The sequence below is a fragment of the Hylaeus anthracinus genome, unplaced genomic scaffold, assembly GCF_026225885.1.
Source record: "Hylaeus anthracinus isolate JK02 unplaced genomic scaffold, UHH_iyHylAnth1.0_haploid 3, whole genome shotgun sequence".
Taxonomy (NCBI): domain Eukaryota; kingdom Metazoa; phylum Arthropoda; class Insecta; order Hymenoptera; family Colletidae; genus Hylaeus; species Hylaeus anthracinus.
The window spans coordinates 7,652,968-7,673,024 of record NW_026535284.1 but is presented as its reverse complement, the minus strand read 5'-3'; the positions used below and the strand labels follow the sequence as shown (position 1 = coordinate 7,673,024).

The window sequence follows — 20,057 nt, the reverse complement described above, 5'->3', positions numbered from 1 at the left end:
ACCAAATACTCTGTTATATACACATTGTACAATATTATTAATTTTTACTAATTCGTAATGCCTGCTTGTAATATTATATAAAATAAAGAATATTTTTATAAGTGACTATTTAAATGATGTCTGGTTTACAGTCTGTAAGTGCTTATCAGTGTTTATGTACAGTCAGTGAGATAAATGTATAAATAACATAAAAATAAATTTTAGAAGTGAAGAGTTGGTAGCATTGTTTCCAACTCTTTACCACGTGTAACCACGAATATCCACGCGTTCTCGAAGAGGCCGCCATGATCAACTTGTAGTTGTAATTGGTTGTATCATATCACTTAACCTAACATGATTTAAGCTGCCGGTAGTAGTCACGGTTTTACAGCTAGAAAATTAATAATATAATTTTTTTTTTAACGTTTAAGTAATACATCAATCGAAAACATAGTGGAAGAAAGATGAATCAACTCGCTATTGTTTGTATTTTAATAGTTAGTGCAGTTTCCGGAATTTCTGGCGAAACTTGCCAAAAGCCAGAAGTTGTTGCGTCCGCATATGTCACGGAAGATGCAACAATTCTAACGAGCATTGCATTTACGACACAGTTTGTTCTTAAATGTAGCAATGGTGTGAAAGGTATCACATTGTATGCAGAAGTCGAAGGAAGAGCATTGCCTGCTGCTAGGTTAAGCTCTGATAACAAATATCAGGTATTAATCAAACAAATTTATACATTAACTGTGTCTTTTTAAGTCGAATTATCTCCTATAAGAAATTGAAATTCAATTAGTCGTAATAAAATTAAATTTTTAGGTTTCTTGGATAGAAGATGTGAAGAAGGCACATTCGGGAGATTACAGAATAAACCTGTATGATGAAGAAAGATACGCAGCCATACGTAAAGCTTATAGAAATGGAGAGGACGCGAGTTCTGTAAAACCTTTGGTTGTCGTAGTACTTAACAATCCAGGTGTCTATCTTGGACCCTGGGTCAATTCGGAACTTCTTGCTGCTCTCTTAGCAGCTTTAGTCTCCTACTTTGCTTTTTCTTCTAAATTTAAGCTTCTTGCTTAAGTATTTCATTTTATATCATTTTTAAAATAAATTATGAAAATTATACATTTTTCAACTGAATTATTAAAAAATGTATTTATTATAAATTGTTGTCACTGAGATTTTCTCTTAAATACAATATTTTTTATTTAATTACAATTAGTATTATTTGATATTAATTTACTGTTGATTAAATTAGCGCTTGATTCTAATTAACAAAGTTTTAGATCTAAATTCTCCCAAACATTTCATCTTTGTACAATATTAAGTATTGTTGACTTTGTTAAAATTGAAATTTTGTAAATAACAAAAGCTTTAAGCACCATACTTAATATATTTCAGACGAAGGTGGATTACCAAAAAGGTATTCCCAAGATGGTGGATATGTAACATTAATACCACCATCTGTACTAATTTCTAATAGATTTAACCATTGATTTAAACCTTTGACTAATATTAATGCATCATGTACATTGTCTCCTTCAGAACAGTAACAAAATAATACAGTGCAAGGAATTTTCATTGACTTAAGATATTCATAAAGTCCATTCGCGAATCCTCCACCAGGAATGCAATAACTTCCTGATGAGTCCATTAAAGTCTTTCTTGAATGCTTTTTCCAACAAAGAGTTTCAAGAAGCTTTTCATTGTTCAGTAACGAATTATCCGAACTAAGATATCTCAAGCTGGTATCCGATCTATCAAACTGTTCATAGTCGTAACTACTTGTTAAAATTATTATCTAGAAAACAGATTCTTCGTTAATATAAAAATAAATGAATAAATAACAAAATATGCATACCTTACTGATTTTTCTTTGGTGAATAAATTGCGTTAATTCATCAAAAAAATCAGTTGAATCACCAACATTAGGTGAACGTAATTGTAGAAGGATTACTTTACACGAAGTTCCAAGATAAAAATCAGCTGCTGTACAAAGAGAGTTGGAATGTTTATCATAAGGATCACGACCAGAGATTGGAATGAATGCAGGATTCCACATGGATCCAATTTTACATAGATTCAAACTAGAGATCAACAGATCGATGGATAATTGTCCAACATTTCCAACAGCCACTGATGGAATTATCAAAATGTAATTTTCAAGATCAATTTCTTTTGGTACTTTTATCATTTTTCTTCGTATCTATTTCATGAATGATAAAATTGCATTTTAGTAAAGGTTTTGATGTATATTATGTAAATAAAACTTTTACGATAAAAATTCTAGGTAATATCAACACTTTAAAACTTTTATTTATTTGAATTTGAAATTCGCAAGTCACTACAAGAAAATGATTATTAAATATTGAATACATTCTACCTTACAACTGTTTCTCTATGTATTCATTTATGTAATTAATACAGCAGGTTAAATTTATATAATATTTAACACAGATGATACACAATCAGTAAAGTTACACAAAAAACGTATTACAAATGAGTTTAAATTTATAGATGTTTATGGAAACTTGCAATATCAGTTTGACAATTTGAGGTTTACTTCCATAGGAACTATAGTATCTCTATGTTTCCTCTAGTTTACCTGCATAGTCTGAAAAAAGCAAAGTTGGCACCTCTGTTTCTGCAACTTCAGTTCAATGATGAATTAATATAAATTTGAAAGAACCTATATGTATATATATATGTGTGTTTAAATAATACATGGCAAAACAACGAAGAAAACTATTAAAATAATTAGAAATTACATATAATTTTCGTTAATAAATATGCAACTCGAAGACATTGGTGTCTGAAGCTTCGACTTTATTTACAATTCGAAGCATAAGATATCAAATATTATAGCTAATATAAACAAATAGTATAGTTTTAAACACACTCAGTAGTTAGATAAACAAATATTTAAACATCAGGTAAGGTATTACGATTTTTCCAAAGGTTAAAAAGTTCGAATATCTAACACGAAGTAAATGAAAATCAAAGTACTTTAATAAACTATTAAAAATATATGTATACATATTAGAAACGTCCGTATTATTTTATACGAATTATGTATTAAAAGTCGTGACTCTGTAATTGCAAATGTACAAATTTTTATGATTCAAGTGGAGATTTGAAATACTAATTCAATTTATTTTCAAAGCGGGTAACTAATTCACGACAGAAAATTAATTTCGATAAAGTTTGAAATAAACATTTATCTAAGAGGATTTTGATTGGTGGAAGACAATCGGTATTGAAGCACGAATCGTTACCGATCGTGCACAGCGGCGGCATGTGACGTCACGCATCACCGCCCCGCGATGCCTTTCGGGAAATAGCGTCGCCATCTTGAGTGGCATGGCCCAGCTAGACAGTGCGCTCTGAGCAAAGACATGCGATTTATCGCGAAAACATTGAACGTCCCGATAATCACGGATTCCTGTGAAACATAGCAGATCCTTGGTGCTTCGCACCTTCGTCGAAATGGAGGCGGTTAAGGCATTTAACGCGGAGGTGAGCTGCTTCTTACCCTCGATTCTTCTCCTAGCCCGCCGACTCTCCCTTGTTCCTTTTTTTCTTTCGTTTCTCGTTTCCCTTCTCCCTTTTCCGTCTTCCCGTTTCGTGCACCCACGGGAACACGTACACGAAACGGAACTGTAGAAGGAATATCTCCCTTGACGTTCCCGAGTGATCGTGGTACCGAGAAATCGAGTGATTCCGTGCTCGACGAATGCTTGATTTTCTAGTCTGTGTGCAAGAGAGAAGGAGCAACTATCTCTATATTCAAGAAAGAGGGAGATCAGTGAAAGAGAACCTTTAGTGTGATTTAGAGTGTTTTCGTGATGTACCACGCGATGGTTATTTGTTGTTACTCGAAATTTATGTCGTTCACACGATCCAAATAGAAAAATAAATGTTTGTATTTGTGTGTGTTCAAGAAGGTTGATGATGGGGGGGAATGGTGGGGGGATAGTTGGGGGCAGAGGTGTAAAAGGGAGACTTACTAAATGGAACATGTAGTGCAAAGTAATTTATGGAAAACGCTGATAAATTTTTATAGTCAACAACCTATCATTTACATATCTTTTCATGTATTGAGTGGGTAAATTTGTCACCGAAAATTGTCATGTTTCTTAACATTACAAACAGAAATGAAACATCAATTCAGATATCTCGTGTTCTAAAGCGTATAAATAAAACCAACTCATTTTTTACAAAATCTGAATGTATTTAAAGAATATTATTTTAAATACATGCATTGTTTTATTAACCACTCGCTACATCAAATCTTCCTGTAAGTTATCAATTTAAATTGCATACTATTTCTTCTATTTTCAGCTTTCAGCTCTGTATGATGTCAAACCACCAATTTCCAAGGCAAAGATGAACTCTCTCACCAGGGGCGCAATTAAGGCAATCAAATTCTACAAGCATGTTGTGCAAAGCGTAGAAAAATTTATCCAAAAGGTAGTTTATTCTAAAAGTTACATTAAAAATACTATTGGAACATGTGTAATTTAATTGTTATTTATATGTTACAGTGTAAGCCAGAGTACAAAGTGCCTGGATTGTACGTCATAGATTCAATTGTACGCCAATCCAGACACCAGTTTGGAGTAGAGAAAGATGTCTTTGCTCCACGCTTTGCTAAGAACATGCAAACCACCTTCTTAAACCTTCTGAAATGTCCTCAGGAAGACAAAAGCAAGGTGATACGAGTTTTAAATCTTTGGCAAAAAAATGCAGTTTTCCCTTCCGAGGTTATACAACCATTATTCGATCTTGCGGACCCAAATCATCCAATACACAAGGAACAAACAGTTAATGCTAATGGTAAAAAATTCTTACTCTCACGATCTTTATTTCTTGATTTATTTATAAGATTTACGTTAAAATAGGATTATTATTTCCAGGTACACTGAATAGTTCCTCAACAAACAATACAAGCAATACTGGTACTTCTGTAAAGACTCCTCCCTTAACTGCGAAGAATGCAGTAAAAGATCAGAAATTGTTCTCCTCTGGAAAGACAATTGATCCTGTTTGGCTAGCACAAACGAAAATGGAAGCAGCGAATATAGTTAATGCTAATAAACTCCTGGTATGTTATTTTTATAGTATGTAGTTCAATACCCGACTTTATTAAAGTATTAAATTTCAAATGCTTTTATTTTAGGGGCAATCGAATGCAACTCAAGTGGACGCTTCTTTCCTTGATCAGTTACAACATTTACAACAATTGTTATTAAAAAAGCAGGAAGCAGCAAACGAACAGAAAAGTTCTGTAAAATTTGATAAGAAACTCTTAGACTTTGATTACGGCGAGGAAGAAGACGACGATGTCGTTGTTGCGAGTTCACCAGCAGCGACAACAGCAGCGAATACTGCTCAACAACACAATGCTGTTGCTACAGGAAATAGTTTAGAAAGTCTCGGACTACTACTAACGAATCCAGAGGTATACTTAATCATTCAAAAAGTTTACTTGAGTGAAATTCGATAAGAAAATTATAAATTTAATTAATTAATGCGTGTGTATTTTGTTAATTTTTTCTCTAATACTAGGTTCTAAGGCAGCTTCAAACATTACAACAAACAATGCAGGGAAATGCGTCTTCATCGCAACACGAAATTGAAGAGAAAATGCGTAAACTTCAACAAATGAAGCAGCAGGAGGAGGAGTTTGATAAGCATCTAGCGCAAACCGTTCCTGTACGTTATTGATGTAAAAAAATAGTATGATTTTACGTATACAGTTTGAAATGCGATATCAATTTCACTAAGATATTTACATTAGTAAAATACAATTATTTTTAGAATTTACCGTTTGCATCGGAGTGTGAATTGAAACCATCAGACATCTTAAAACCAAATCAACAAAATGCTTATGCAACAAATGTAAGTAGCGGTGTTATACAAGACCTGAGTCAACCACCTCCTGGTTATCCACCAGCCCTACCGTATGCCTCCCAACCTTTGTCAAGTATTAGACAGATTAATCAGCAAGCACATCAAAATCAAAAGAGCCCCCTTCACGACGAGCGACAAGACGCGCAAGATTATTCTGGGTAATTATTTCTTTCGTATTAAAACATTGAACGTAATCCTTAATAAATCATTTATTATAGAAATGGTGCAAGACGGGACAGTAGCAGCGTAGAAATTGTAAATTGTGAAAATACAAGATCGCATAGTCGGTCACCTGATCGATACAGGCACCACAGTCGATCTAGATCACCACGGCATAGAGATAGAGATAGAGATAGGGATCGAGATCGGGACAGGGACAGAAAATCTCGATCGAGAAGCAGATCCAGAAGAAGAAGGTCATTTTTTTAAAACTAGTGTATATAGCCGTTATTGATTGTATTTTGAAATTCGTTAGAAAAATTTATTAAGAGACAGTGATATTAACTTGAAACATATTTTCTATTTATGAACTACTTATTTTTTCACTAAATATATTATTATATTGCAGATCACGCTCGAGAGATAGAGGACGTGACAGGAAACGCGAAGACAGCCGAGAAAAAATGACTGAGGAAGAACGGGAAAAAGAAAGAGAAAGACGCAAACGAGGATTGCCTCCAATTGTAAGAGATAAATTAAGCGGTAGGTTGTTAAGTCAATTTTTTTATTATTATTATCGCTCACATTCTCGTTATATACTTTTGAGAATGATAATAAATTTTCGAGCTATTTCAAATGGAATATCCTTGCAGTTTGCAGTACCACTCTTTGGGTAGGACATTTATCAAAATTAGTACACCAAGAAGAACTTTCAGACACTTTTGGGGAATTTGGTGATATCGTCAGCATCGATCTGATTTCACCTAGAGGTTGCGCTTTTATATGCATGAATAGAAGGCAAGACGCTTATCGGGCTCTTACTAAACTTAAGAATCACAAAATGCAAGGAAAAGCAATCACTGTAAGTTATTTGACGTATAATACATTTATTATTAAAAGTACAGACGAGAATTGTTTATTTCTAGAATGATAGAATTTTCAATGTATTTCAGTTAGCCTGGGCACCAGGGAAAGGTGTGAAAGGAAAGGAATGGAAAGATTACTGGGAAGTCGAATTGGGAGTTAGTTATATTCCCTGGAATAAATTAATTAATGTTACTGATCAGGATTTAGAATTACTCGAAGAAGGTGGAATGATCGATGAAGATACTTTGCCACCTCCTTTAAAAGGTAAGTAAAGTAATATGTTCGTAATGTCCGATGAAATGTGAATTCATTTATTATAAGTTCTCTTATAAATTAAAAAAAATAATTTATTCTGTTAATAAAATTTACAGGTAAATTAAAGCATTCCGGGACAAATTCAGACATGCTTCAACAGCAGTTGCAGTTGCAACAGCAAGCTTTAGCTGCTGCAATTCCAAGTTTGACGGATGGCATGGTAAACGTAATGCAGCCTTCGACTAGCAGTCAACAGCAACAATCTCAACAGCAGAATCAGCAAGGTCAACAACAAGTTATCGATACAAGTCAGCCACCGCCAATCAGACCTCCTACATCAGCTGCACTTTTGCCACCGCCAAATACACAATTACAAATGATGCCACCTGCTTTTACAATGACAGGAGTTCCCCGTAAATAATTTTTTGTTTTAAGATTTTCTAATTTTTATTCATTTTATGACTAATTAAATTTGTTAAGTAACTCATATTTTTCTTCATTGTTCAGGAATGCTTGGACCAATGGGATTACCAATGCCACACAGTTTAATGCCCAATGTTCCGATTGGCGTACCGCCTCCCAATATGCAAAGTTTATTAGGACCACCAGGAATGATGCAAACCATGCTAACTCCTCCAGTAAATTCACCGTTTGGAGCTGGCGTCGGTGTCGGTCTATTAACACAAATTCCTTTGCCAGCACCTGCAGCACCCTCCGATAAACCTAATTCCACCGGTACGTACAAATTAAAATTGAACTCGTTCCACAATTAAACAGTAAATGGAAATGTAAAGAGTTAATAAAAGTCTAAATTTTGTTAGGTATGCCACACAATGTTCCTCCGATAGGAGTTCCGCCGCCAACAACGGAAACGGGAATGCCAAATTTGCCAATGTTGCGTCAACCTTACGGGGTCGGCCCTTCTGCTCCTTTACAAATGCAATTACCTCAGCAACAACATTCTGCAGACGATATGGACGTAGAAATGGAAGACGCGATGCCGCAAAGTTCAAATGGAAATAAAAGCAAAGGGAATTTAATGGATCAGCAACTTTCACAAAACGAGGAAAGAATAGATGGCGACCAACAGCTAGAGGTAAATTATATGAAATACTTTTTCGTTGTTAAATCGGTAACTTTTACTTATATAGATTTTCATACGTCATTTTCTATGTATGCAGTTAGATATTTAATGTACGAAGATTATATAAAATAATTGCTTTCTTACCCGTCTATCGATATAGAAATGTGTAACATTTAATATATATCGTAATAGTTTTTTCTGAAAATTAGAGTGTTCTACGGAATGATTTCAATTTAATTTAACTTTAGCAGCATCGAGACTATAAAGAAAGGGATAGGGAACGGGAGAACAGGGAGAGAAGAGATAGGGAAACACATTTATCTCATAGAGATAGGGAAAACAACGACTCCAGAATGGATCGTGGAAGAGAAAGAGGTAGAGGACGAGAACGAGGACGTGATCGGAGGAGAGATATTAGAGATAGAGACAGAGATGATCGAAGGGATAGAGAAAATAGAGAAAATCGAGATGGAATCCCACAGAATCAAAGTCTGCAGGTAATAATACGTTAACTATTTAAATAACAAAGAATAAAAAAGGGCAACGAAGTAAATATTTTACCTATACAGTTTTTCCAAAGATATCAAAGTCAATGAGCCAAGAATGAAAAAATATATAAGTAATATTAATTATTATAATTTATTACAATTTATTGTTTCCAATCATTTTGATGTTCCTTATAATTTTAGGAAAACGATTCCACTCCAAAGAAAGACGGTAAACCAAGCCTAGCTGATCGTCTGCGTCAATTGGCCGATGGCACCCTTCCTCTCGAAGATCGAGGCGATCGGATACCCCCTCCTCGTAATCGACCAGATCGAGACAGATCCGATAGAAATTTCGAAGAGCCTCGACCGCCGCGCGGAGAACCTCTTTCGTCCCTCATGGATTTGCCGAAATTCGCTTTACCTCAGGAAAGAGGTGATTTCCCAGCTCGACCACCGGACTTTAGAAATCCTCCTCAACAAGATCCAAGGGAATTTCAGCAACAAAGGGACAGACAAAATTTTGGCGGTCGGGGCCATAGAGGATCGCAAATTCACGAGGAGTATATGGATGCTCCTCCTTCGAGGATACAAGGAGGTGGGATGTACCAAGAAGAATTTGATAATAGGATACACGGGCAGCAGAGAATAGAAGAATTTGGAAGACTTGGACCTCCCAGGGAGCAGAGGTAAAACACTTATTATACAATAAAAACTCATTATTTTGTTCTTTTGTTAAATTTGATATTCGTTGATCTTTAAGGTAACTCTTGAAGGGTTATTCATAGCATTAAGATCTATACTATATCTATTCATATACAGAAAAGAGACAGGCAAAGTATGAATTTTGACTGGGGCTCGCAATTAGACGAAAGAAATAATTTAAGAAGTTTTGGCTCTGTTTATTCTATAGTAACTGTTTAATCACCGATTAATTATCTGCCAAAGGGAGGAATTTGACAGGGCTGACGGACGTGGAAGAAGGCCGCTCGACGATCGAGATCGATTCGATTACGAAGTCAGGCGTGACGGTTTCGACCCACGACTTCAGGATGGTTTCGATCCAAGGGGACCCCCTCATCACGAACGAGGTGATTTTGAACCTAGGAGACGAGAATTCTTTGGAATTGATCCTATGTTTGGAATGCCGCCTATGATGGGACCCAGGGGGCCTAGACCTGGACATCCTGATGGGTTCGGACCGCGTCCTGCTCCTCTAGGTGCTCGCGGGCCTGGTAAGAATAGTTTTTGCCTTACTAGGAAAAGATAAAAAAATGAAGAGTTCTTTTCAACGACCTCTTAACTCCTTCTAACTGGATCCGACTATACTACTACATGTTCTCTGTAGAGGTTACTTAAACAATTAATTAATTCACGAACACAATACGTTACTGAATATTTGTTTTTTTAGGTCCGTTAATGTTCCATCCGCGAGGCTTAGGACCACGTCCTCTTCGGCCTGGCATGAGGCCTCCTTTCGGTCCTCGCGGCCCGCCTTTTGATCCTCGAGAACCAGACACCTTCTTCAGACCTCCTTTCGACGACATTCGTCCTCCTCATGCCAGACCACCCTTCGGCCCGCCTATGGGTCCGCCATCCATTCATCCACCCGAGTCTGCCGCTCCGTGGAGGAATCAAGAGCATCCTCCTCCTGGTCCGTGGTCCTCTGACGCCGAAAACCATGCGCAAAGAGACAAAAAAGGTGGTAAACATCCAAACAACCAAAACACGGAACGAGAGAATCGAAATAGGGGACGGAAATCCAGGTGGACAAATGCAAGTCCATCCGGAGAAGAAACGGAGGATTCCAAAGAGCAGGAGCCATCCACTGGAAATGTCGAAGAGAAGGCAGAACCTATTAAAGAGGAAGTAGTTTTGAAAGTTGAACAACAAGAAGCTGAAATAAAGGAGCCAGTGATTCCTATCGAGAAAACGGAAAATGTGGAACAATTGGTCGAAGCAATAGAAGAATGCATTGAAACGAAGAAGGAGGAAGAGGACTGCAGGGATTCTTAGACCAAAGTAAAGAGCGATTTTTCTCTTTAAGATTATTTCTTACTCTGTGGAGTGGTGTGAGGGGAGGACTCGTTGCTTCGAGCTCGGTTCGGTCGAAATGGAAATGCTTATTTTTGGGAAGTGAAACGCTGAATTTTAGACTAGTTATATTTGTGTTCAATCAATGGTATTTTATTCATGTTGAAGTAACAGTGTATTATAAGCTTTATTTTTAAAGATAGCTAGACTTGAAGGGGCATAAGATTTTGGCGCTATTTTAAATGAATTTCATATATAATATTAGAATAATTGAATAATAATAATTGAATGTGCAAATTCTACATTTTTATTTGTAAAATTACACAAATCTATTCGTGTAATGAAAAATGATTTTTGTATTATATTAAGACGTATATGAAACAGAGTTAGCTGAAAGTATATCATCGGTTGAACAAAAAAAAGAAAAAGGTTTGTTCTTTAAGTCAGCGTTTCAGTTTCGAAGAAACCAATTTTCTAATCGGCTTAACATGTGAGGCGCTGTGATTTGTAAACACAGGACCTATGACCCGTGGATACTCCAAGTGGCGACTTATTTATTGAATTGTAAATACTTTTGTATTTTCGTAGAAAACAGATATATAGTAAATCCGATTTGAATGCGTACATTTCATTAGTTCTTAGGCTACTAAAGGTACAGCAAAATCATTTATAAAGAACTTGTTCGATTTGAAGAGGGAAACGTAACAGTTAAATTACATATAATAGTTGCACGTAAAATCATATTCGCTATTTTTTAATATTTGAATCTCCGAAATTGCAATTGGGACAAAATTCAATTCGATATATTCCCTTAAAAATAGAACAGCTTCTATATACGCATTTCTTTGAATTTTCAGTAGCTCAAGAAATAATTGAATGTATACACTTAAATCGAACGTACTGTATAGATAGATGAATCTTAACAGTAGAATCTTGATTAATCGTATAGACAACAAACGTCAAGTTTTATCATACGAATATTTTCGTTGATCGAACTATACATTCGATACTACTCTTATTGATGCTAGTTGGAGAATTTGTATAAAGTAGACTTTAGCTTAATAACTATATCATTTTAAATAAATCTCATTATACATATATTATTTTAAATTTAATTTTTGATCGTTGATATAACTTGTTTTAATTATTCTCTGTGCGTACTAAACTCTATCGAATGATTTAAAAGACAAATTGTATTATATTTCCAGCGAATGAACGTTCGATCAACAGGAAATGTTAACTATTAAAATATGTAATCGTTTATTCGGATAAGCAAGATTCTACCACCGTAAATATTTAAATAGATAGAGAGAGAGATTATATATATATATGTATATATGTATACATATATATATATATATATAAATATACATGTATACATGTATGAGAGAAAATGTAAGCCAACAAAGAGTGGTAGAAAGAGTGAGAGGGAGAGAGCGCGAGAGAAAGTGAATTACAGATCGAGAATATATATAGCGCCGATGTTCGGTGCGGCTCAATCAAACGAACGAAAAATAAATATTTTCTATATAACGTCTTTCTTCGTAAGCAGAATTATAGCCTCTCATTCCGCTCGGCTCCCGGAATTGACTTACTTTTCTTTAAAGATACTCCAGCCATTGAAATTTCTAGATAATCGATCGAAATGAATATTTTAAATTCATCCAACTACAAAGAGTATTTTAAATAGTTCTTAAAAAACATTTGTCTGGGAGTCTTCGTAGGAAAACTAGAAAATTTAATTATTTGTTGATACTATTAATCACGTATGAATGATTTGGACTTTTTTTTTTTTAACAGTTTTACTTTTGTTTGTGACACAATCAAATCTTTCAACTCGTTTTTGGAAAAAAGTTCCAGAGAAAAATTGCGTAGTTTAAACAGCAAAACACTAGCCAAATAACATTAGGTCAAGAATAGTGTTAAATAAAACATTTCTTTATCTGATAATTTCTTAAAACAGTCGATACAACCACTATTTAATTACAAATAGTAATATAGCCTGCATTAACTTTTTAAATGCAGAAGTATACCAATACCATCGAATCTTAAATTTCATACTCATTCTTGAGTTCATTTTAATTATAGTTAAATCTCCTAACTATGCATTTTTTATCTGAAAAGTTTTTCCTCTAAATATCAAATTAGATGCTGAATTAAACTTTGAGGAGAATTGTTTGTAATTAAACAGAAATTGCATATATTTTGGTCGAAGAAAATAAAACGCGAAAAAGAACACTGGTATTAGGAATGGAATGAAATCTTTTCAGAGCAGCTTTGGATACTTGTTCAGTACTCATACTCGTGTGTTCACATGCGTGAGTCTCTCTCTCTGTCGCCACACGACGATGGAACACCAGCCACCAGGTCGCTTGCGCTCAAACTGAGCGACAAGTGCAAGGTACTGTTGTGTTTATAACTCATTATATTTATATACTGAATGCTATTTTTCTTTCTGGACGAACCACGAGAAAAAAAAGTAAACTAGAATACATTGATTTGTTGTACAAACGATTCAGAAATTGAAGCGAAACAAGTCGTCTGGAACAATATCAATTTCAGTTCCAACTTTCTAAACTATTTTTCTTTTTAATTATATCTAAGCTAATTGCGAGCAACACTGGACTTGGTTTGCTTAGACTTTCTAGCTAATCTTTGTCGATTAAAAAGTTGAGAGTTTCCCTCGGTTTTCGTTTTAGCAACGTTCTTACCTCATTTTATAAATGGATTTAATATTAAGCACCTAATCTCGCGATGAATATCACGTTGATTAATTACGACGCGTTGTTACAACAGCTAATAGGGAAATGTATATTCGTTTAATAAGTGATGTGCAATAACGGAATATAGCATTAATCATTGCACGTAAGGAGAATATTAATTAGTGAGTGAAAACTTATTATCGAACATGGAACAAAATTTTTCATTTGATCAATTAATTATGTTTAATTAACGCGTCGCTTAGGTAGTCTAATTTATTGAACTTTTGATTGATTTTTAATTAAACTCAACTGTGTACATGATATAACGATCATTAATTGTGTTATTATTTCTATTGGAAAGATAATTATTAATTTTCAATTAATCACGATTATTGTGGGATTAAATAATCGTTACTCAAAAGTTCATGTAGACAAAATGTTCGTCCAGAATGTAATATTTTTTTACTGTATTATCATATTATAAACTTCCTCCCAAGAAAAGCAAAGAAGGAAGAAAAAAGACGTAATTTAGATTAGTCTAAAGAACCCGTGCACCACTCCGGAGCAGAGTTTAAGAGAAAATCAATTTCATATTTCCTCATTTTTAAAGAAGTAACTTGTTGAGCAGAATGATAAAAAAAGACGCCCGAATTAATTGATTCGCATAAACAAATAGACGTTTCTGTGAATATTTGTTTGCTTATTTATATGCAAATGACGAGCAATAACAGGATCGAACAAATCAAAAGGACAACGAAAATCATATCAATCTACAGAGCATTGTAAATATGTAGACGACACTTATCAATCTTTCTTTTTTTTTCTCTCTCTCTTTTTCATAGGAATCATCGGTTTCAACTTTGGATTAATTATCAAATTGATTTCTGTACATCGTGTTTCGTATAATGCTTTGTTTCGTTTCATTTTTGAATGCCATTTTTTTATGTTTATATAATTTATTTATTCCGTAACCTGTTATTGGCGTCGATTTGACCGTTGGTAAAAATTTTTGGGAACGCACATGCGCGAAGATTCGTGGTCAATATCAGATTTAGAATTCTTGCATATATAGGGTGTCTCGCGTAAAAGCGATGAATGCTAACTTTTTTTCGAAAATTGTTAGAGATAACTATACGATATATTATATATGTATATATAAATATTTTAGAACCGATGTTATTAGGTCATCCTCACGTGAAGAAGAAAGAAGACGAAAACTTCGTCACTTTTTTCAAATCAAATATTTTCGATTCGTTTGTTACGAAATAAATAACTTTTATTTCAGACGTTTCTTCGTATTTTGCACAGTCGACAAAACACATCCACTGCGGAAGAATTACGAACCGAGGTGGAACAAATTTTTCCAATTAGAATCTAGTCTAATTGAACGTTCTATATGGATGAATTCGTAAATGTTTATCTGATAACACGATTGGACTTTGTTACACTAATAGAGGGAATTTCTGTTCCCTATTTTATTTCCATTGTTTCTTTGACTGTGCAAAATATGAATATACAGGGTGCCCCAAAAATGTTGTAACACCTTGAAAGAGGTGATTCGGGAGGTGATTTGAAACAACTTTTTCCTTAGCGAAAATGTTGTCCGAGGTTTGGTTAAAGAGATATTAAGAGAAAACCCCGACCAATCAGAGCGCGCGTATACCGTTGGAGCGGCCGTGGTAGCGAAGGCTACGAACTAAGGGCCCGCGTTCAATGTCCTTCGGTACACGTCGAGCCACTCGTTTGCGTACAAGCGCGGCCGCTTAGCTCGTAGCTTTCGCTACCGCAGCCGCTTCAACGGTATACGCGCGCTCTGATTGGTCAGTGTTTTCCGTTAATATCTCCTCAACGAAGCCTCGGACAACATTTTCGCTAAGGAAAAAGTTGTTTCAAATCACCTCCCGAATCACCTCTTTCAAGGTGTTACAACATTTTTGGGACACCCTCTAGAAATTTTTGCATTCTGAATAACTCGTTGATAACAACGTTTTTTTTCTTTCTTTTCTTGAAATATCATTTGGATCTTGCATAGTCAAAGAAATATGTACAAAGTAAAGAAAATAGTGTGCAAGCAAAAATTCTTTCCGATTACACACTGGTATCTAACTCCATGGAGTTATAGGATGATCGTGATAACGTCTAGAAGAAATCGATAAATATTTACGAATACATGTACAGAATTTTAAACATTTAATAAAGTGAGTTTTAATTCACAACATGTTGGCGTTGATAATGTTTATTCCGGCTGAAATGTTCTTACAGTTAAACACCGTTGTTTTTTAATCGTATCAACGGTGGAAATTATAGCAAATTATAACAAATTTCTTGGATTTAGGTTTATCCAAAAAATGCAAAAATTGCTATACATAATTGAAGTCGATTATAAGGAGTCTCAGTAAGACTGAACATATGAGAGAGAAACCTTTTTATTATCTCTAACGGTTTTTAGATAATTATAATATTTTATTTAACCCATCCTATACATGCGGTAACCTCGAATTTTCACGCTTCTATTTAGCACGTGACATTTTTATTTACGTGACGTTTTATTCGTAGCTAGCTGAATTATTTATATTTCGAAAATTGTTGAAGAAAAACTAATTCATTGCATTTGGAGATTGTCGAAAAATAATTGCGACTCTACAATCGAACGTTTAGAAAAACCTATTCATGGATTTTTAAGAACCAACAGATTACTAAAACGTACTGAAATCAGATTTCAGTGTACTGCGTGCTAAATATATTTGTTGTTATCTGTTTCAGACGAGATTTGGAACGACCGAATGGATCTAAAGCGTGATTTTTCCTCGATTCTGTATATTTATTGTAAACATAAGCATTTTAATAAAATTGAGATATAAATGTATATTACAGCATGGATATCAATTATACGAACTGCATGAGAATTATGAAAATTAAAGACATTATTTCAAGGTTTATTTTTTTGTTTATTAATACAATTTCCAAATATTTTACAGAAGTATATTTTTCAAAGGAGTATTACTCGACAGTATCTACAAATGCTTCTAATTAACATTAATTAAATAAAGTAAAGTTCAAATTTCCCGCGGGAATTTTGTGTTGCCATCTAGCGGTGAACATCTGAACTACCTTCGGAGTTTGTTTAGCGCCTCTATAGGGAAAACGCCCAAGTTTGTCGTGGAATAGTTCCCTTTTTTAGCATTAGATGGCGCCACTACAATGTATTTACCGACAGTGGTATAAAAAAGATACAAATGGCACCATCTAGCTATGCAAATAGAAATTATTCGATGACAAACTTGAGCGTTTTTCCGATAGAGGCGCTAATCATACTCCGAACGTAGTTCGGTATGTTCACGCTAGCTGGCTCTTCATTTGAGCGAAAATAGCGGGAAACAACAAAGGCAACACTGATATTTTAAAAGTTTAAAAATGAAGGCTGATATAATAAAAACTCTATGCATCATATATTACCAAATAATTATATATTAGTAAACGTTACATTTTACCATGCACACTATAAACAAAGTAATAAAACAGATTCAATATTCTATATATACGTAACATTTAATGTATACATTTGGTTTTACAGAACGTTATCGTTCAGTTTATTTAATGTGTAATACAAACTTATCGTTAAGAAGGAGATATGTTATTGAAAAGTATAAAAGTATTAAGGTTAAAGGAAAGATATCTTCGTTTACAAGAGATTATGAAATAAATTCATAACTTATTTTTAAATATTAAGTTTTAGACATTATGTATTATTTCTTCATTATTAACATTTTAAAAAGATACTAATAGTTTTCACACACCATTATGATTATGTAATCGTTATTTATAAATGCGATAATTATCTTGTGATGAAGTGGATGAATGTTAAAGCAAAAATGTTATAAAATTATGTCTGGAATGAAATTGCATAATTGAACATTGTAGCAGTACGATTACATCCATTTTATAAAAATAATTATCTCATAGAACTTTTATCTTTTAACGAATCTAGATAATGTTTAAAAATAAACTGATACTTTTTTATTTTAACTAAAATTCAACTTAACATTATAGTCATTTTTGCCGTTGATTATACAATACGTTATAATTACTCTCGTGACTAAATGAACATATAATTTAAAAATTAATTATATAATTAATCTTCCTTATCAATAGCTTCAAGTCTTTCAAGTAGTGGAGGATGGTTGTGATGCCAACCGGAATATAGTTTATCGTAAAGAGGATAACCAAGATTATCTTTATATAATTTAATCAATGCTCTTTTTAATGGAGCTCCGCGTCCCAGCGTTTTTGCAAATCTGTCTGCTTCAAATTCAAATTTCCTTCCTATCACTACTGCTACGAATTGTATTATCTGAAAAATATATTATGTGAACGGGGTAGTTCACGTTTTTGTACATGAAAATATTAAAAATATTAGAACTCACTGTATTTATAGGTATTAAAATATACATAGTGACTATAATAAGTCCTATGAATGTTGGCTGCGAGTCCATAAAACCAAAGGCTTCGTACATTGGTTTGTAATTAAGAAGTTTTGCATACAGGAGAGTATTTACCAAGAAGCTCACCTGTGAAAATATAAATCTATGAGACTCCAACATGTAATATGTAATAAATAAGATCTATGTAATTAATTAAGAAACCTACCTGAGTAAGCAAAAATCCTTTCAATGTATGACTGTATTTCCAATGTCCCAATTCATGTGCCAACACTCCTAATACTTCGTCCGTTTCGCATCCTTTTATTTCTGTTTCACCTTCTGCTGGTTTATAATACTCTTTCACTAGAGTATCAAACAAGACAATCCTCTTAGATTTATAAAATCCATACAAGTATGCGTTACTGTGCGAAGACCTTTTTGATCCTTCGACAATGAACAATTTATAGAGCGGATAATTGAGGGACGCTGCTAACGCTTCGATTTTTGATTTCAGATCTCCATCTGGGAGCGGCGTGTATTTATCGAACAGCGGTGCGATAAATTCTGGATAGACGATCATCATAATAACAGTAACAAAAATTGAGAAGATCCAAAGGTAAAGGAAGAAGTAATCTCCACCATTCTCGACAATCCATATCACAGCACAAAGGAGAGGTATTGCAATCGCTTGCACAACAATAAACTTAAGAATTTGGTCTTTGATAAAAAACAAGGGTGTCTGAAATTAATACTCGAGTTTTTTAATTAATTCTATAAAAAAAAACATATATGTAATAGTAATAGCAAATGTTAAATAGTTTTTTTACCTCTTTATTAAATCCGTGTTCCTGTTCCACAACAAATTTATCATAGATCTTTAATGGTAGATCAGTTACATCGTAAATAACGTTTATAATAAGCATACAAATACCGCTCAAGATAATCTCATTTTCAGGATTGAGACCAAAATAATTTGCTAAGTCAATGCTCCATTGCCAGAAATGACGATAACACGAAGCTAATAAAATACCCTGTAAATGTTTACATATTTACAATATTGTAAAACATATTTAATTTGTTTATATTACAATATTGTGATATTAAATTATAATATGTATTCTTAAATATTTAATATGCAACATTATGAAAGAAATTGAACTACCATACCGTAGTAAAAATATTAGAGTACGTGTCCTCAAAATTGCCAAAGTCTAATCTATCTAGACCATATCTGCGTGCTTTATCATAAACATCCTTTGTCATGAAGCTTTCAACAGAGGAAGGTAGTTCAACCAAACGCGTCATCAAAGCCCTCTGAAAAAGTTATAATGCGATATTCTGTACACGATATACAATTAATATTTCTTTAAAAGAAGGTTTAATTTTATATTAAATTATTTTAAGGAGATAAATAAAGTACTATAGCAAATGACAGTTTACATCATCTCATAAACTGTCGCTAACTATATTACTTTATTTAAAAAATATGTTTTCAATGAAATGAAGCCCTGAGTCCATAACCCAAAAACCTAACGAAACGAGGTACTCACTTGGCGAAGGCTTAAATAAAGTTTCCACAAAAATAGTAGCCATATTAATACCAAAATTGCATAAAGTATATTTTCCTCGAGTAATTTTATAAAATTAGCCACTACAGTCATATTTAATAAATACTAAAATCTTGATTCCGGTATTCCGCCGTGGCTGTAGTATCAGTTTTTCTGAAACAGGACGGTTTGATTTCATTCGCTACAATTCTACACCGTGATTGGCCTCTACCTTAAATTTTTATCGACAGACCTAACTCAAGTATTTTAAATAAAAATTTTTAATTTGTATTTTTCGTTGTTAAAAAATTCAGATTACCATTTGTAAATGTATCGTAGAGAAAGAGAAAAATCAGTCTTGAAAGGAATTAAAAGGAATTTGTATTTGATCAGACAATTTATTTCATCAAATCCGCAACAAAGCAAATTGTAATTGAAACTATACATATTGTCCTTATTCGTGGTATTACATTCTTTTTAATTAATAACTGATCTTTTCTTTTTTTCATTTAAACAAATATACAGGGTGTCCCAAAAATGTTGTAACACTTTGAAAGGGGTGGTTCGAGAGGTGATTTCAAACAACTTTTTCCTTAGCGAAAATGTTGTCC

The 20,057-nt window shown here is 33.8% G+C and overlaps 4 protein-coding genes across 6 annotated transcripts; 2 read left to right on the top strand and 2 right to left on the bottom strand.

Annotated features, from left to right (window-relative positions):
* The first annotated feature begins 258 nt into the window (after positions 1 to 258).
* On the top strand, positions 259 to 1,197 carry LOC128893924 (translocon-associated protein subunit delta). The gene is made up of 2 exons (XM_054155261.1): positions 259 to 695; positions 799 to 1,197. Exons 1-2 carry the CDS (start codon positions 444 to 446, stop codon positions 1,057 to 1,059), a joined length of 513 nt encoding a protein of 170 aa, XP_054011236.1. The 5' UTR covers positions 259 to 443; the 3' UTR covers positions 1,060 to 1,197.
* Positions 1,198 to 1,350: 153 nt separating this feature from the next.
* LOC128893918 (proteasome assembly chaperone 2) lies at positions 1,351 to 2,574 on the bottom strand. The gene is made up of 3 exons (XM_054155254.1): positions 2,363 to 2,574; positions 1,841 to 2,185; positions 1,351 to 1,780 (listed from the first exon to the last, which is right to left on the bottom strand). Exons 2-3 carry the CDS (start codon positions 2,171 to 2,173, stop codon positions 1,367 to 1,369), a joined length of 747 nt encoding a protein of 248 aa, XP_054011229.1. The 5' UTR covers positions 2,174 to 2,185; positions 2,363 to 2,574; the 3' UTR covers positions 1,351 to 1,366.
* A 326-nt stretch (positions 2,575 to 2,900) lies between these two features.
* LOC128893878 (SR-related and CTD-associated factor 4) lies at positions 2,901 to 16,417 on the top strand. Of its 3 annotated transcripts, XM_054155178.1 has the most exons (19): positions 2,901 to 3,495; positions 4,321 to 4,449; positions 4,524 to 4,815; positions 4,896 to 5,083; positions 5,159 to 5,440; positions 5,548 to 5,694; positions 5,800 to 6,050; positions 6,111 to 6,308; positions 6,461 to 6,594; positions 6,705 to 6,913; positions 7,005 to 7,182; positions 7,290 to 7,586; positions 7,681 to 7,908; positions 7,995 to 8,269; positions 8,506 to 8,754; positions 8,947 to 9,431; positions 9,691 to 9,977; positions 10,154 to 10,764; positions 16,242 to 16,417. In XM_054155178.1, exons 1-18 carry the CDS (start codon positions 3,466 to 3,468, stop codon positions 10,756 to 10,758), a joined length of 4,464 nt encoding a protein of 1,487 aa, XP_054011153.1. In that variant the 5' UTR covers positions 2,901 to 3,465; the 3' UTR covers positions 10,759 to 10,764; positions 16,242 to 16,417. The 3 variants fall into 3 exon arrangements, with proteins under 3 accessions (XP_054011153.1, XP_054011154.1, XP_054011152.1); XM_054155179.1 differs by lacking the exon at positions 16,242 to 16,417 and having other exon boundaries at positions 2,902 to 3,495; positions 8,509 to 8,754; positions 10,154 to 15,694; XM_054155177.1 differs by lacking the exon at positions 16,242 to 16,417 and having other exon boundaries at positions 2,902 to 3,495; positions 10,154 to 15,694.
* A 1,055-nt stretch (positions 16,418 to 17,472) lies between these two features.
* On the bottom strand, positions 17,473 to 19,639 carry LOC128893900 (CAAX prenyl protease 1 homolog). The gene is made up of 6 exons (XM_054155224.1): positions 19,450 to 19,639; positions 19,067 to 19,213; positions 18,727 to 18,930; positions 18,126 to 18,638; positions 17,903 to 18,046; positions 17,473 to 17,829 (listed from the first exon to the last, which is right to left on the bottom strand). The coding sequence occupies exons 1-6, from the start codon at positions 19,558 to 19,560 to the stop codon at positions 17,611 to 17,613; spliced, it is 1,338 nt and encodes a 445-aa protein (XP_054011199.1). The 5' UTR covers positions 19,561 to 19,639; the 3' UTR covers positions 17,473 to 17,610.
* Between the last annotated feature and the right edge of the window lie 418 nt (positions 19,640 to 20,057).

Excerpts from the sequence above, each read along its gene's own strand:
- LOC128893918 (XM_054155254.1), bottom strand. The coding sequence starts at position 2,173 with ATGATAAAAGTACCAAAAGAAATTGATCTTGAAAATTACATTTTGATA. Across the intron at positions 1,781-1,840 it reads ACCAAAGAAAAATCAGTAAG|ATAATAATTTTAACAAGTAG; the intron begins GTATGCATATTT and ends TCTGTTTTCTAG.
- LOC128893878 (XM_054155178.1), top strand. The coding sequence starts at position 3,466 with ATGGAGGCGGTTAAGGCATTTAACGCGGAG. Across the intron at positions 5,441-5,547 it reads TACTACTAACGAATCCAGAG|GTTCTAAGGCAGCTTCAAAC; the intron begins GTATACTTAATC and ends CTCTAATACTAG. Across the intron at positions 6,914-7,004 it reads TGCAAGGAAAAGCAATCACT|TTAGCCTGGGCACCAGGGAA; the intron begins GTAAGTTATTTG and ends AATGTATTTCAG.
- LOC128893900 (XM_054155224.1), bottom strand. The coding sequence starts at position 19,560 with ATGACTGTAGTGGCTAATTTTATAAAATTACTCGAGGAAAATATACTT. Across the intron at positions 18,639-18,726 it reads AACACGGATTTAATAAAGAG|ACACCCTTGTTTTTTATCAA; the intron begins GTAAAAAAACTA and ends TATTAATTTCAG. Across the intron at positions 18,047-18,125 it reads AAGGATTTTTGCTTACTCAG|GTGAGCTTCTTGGTAAATAC; the intron begins GTAGGTTTCTTA and ends ATATTTTCACAG.
- LOC128893924 (XM_054155261.1), top strand. The coding sequence starts at position 444 with ATGAATCAACTCGCTATTGTTTGTATTTTAATAGTTAGTGCAGTTTCC. Across the intron at positions 696-798 it reads GCTCTGATAACAAATATCAG|GTTTCTTGGATAGAAGATGT; the intron begins GTATTAATCAAA and ends TTAAATTTTTAG.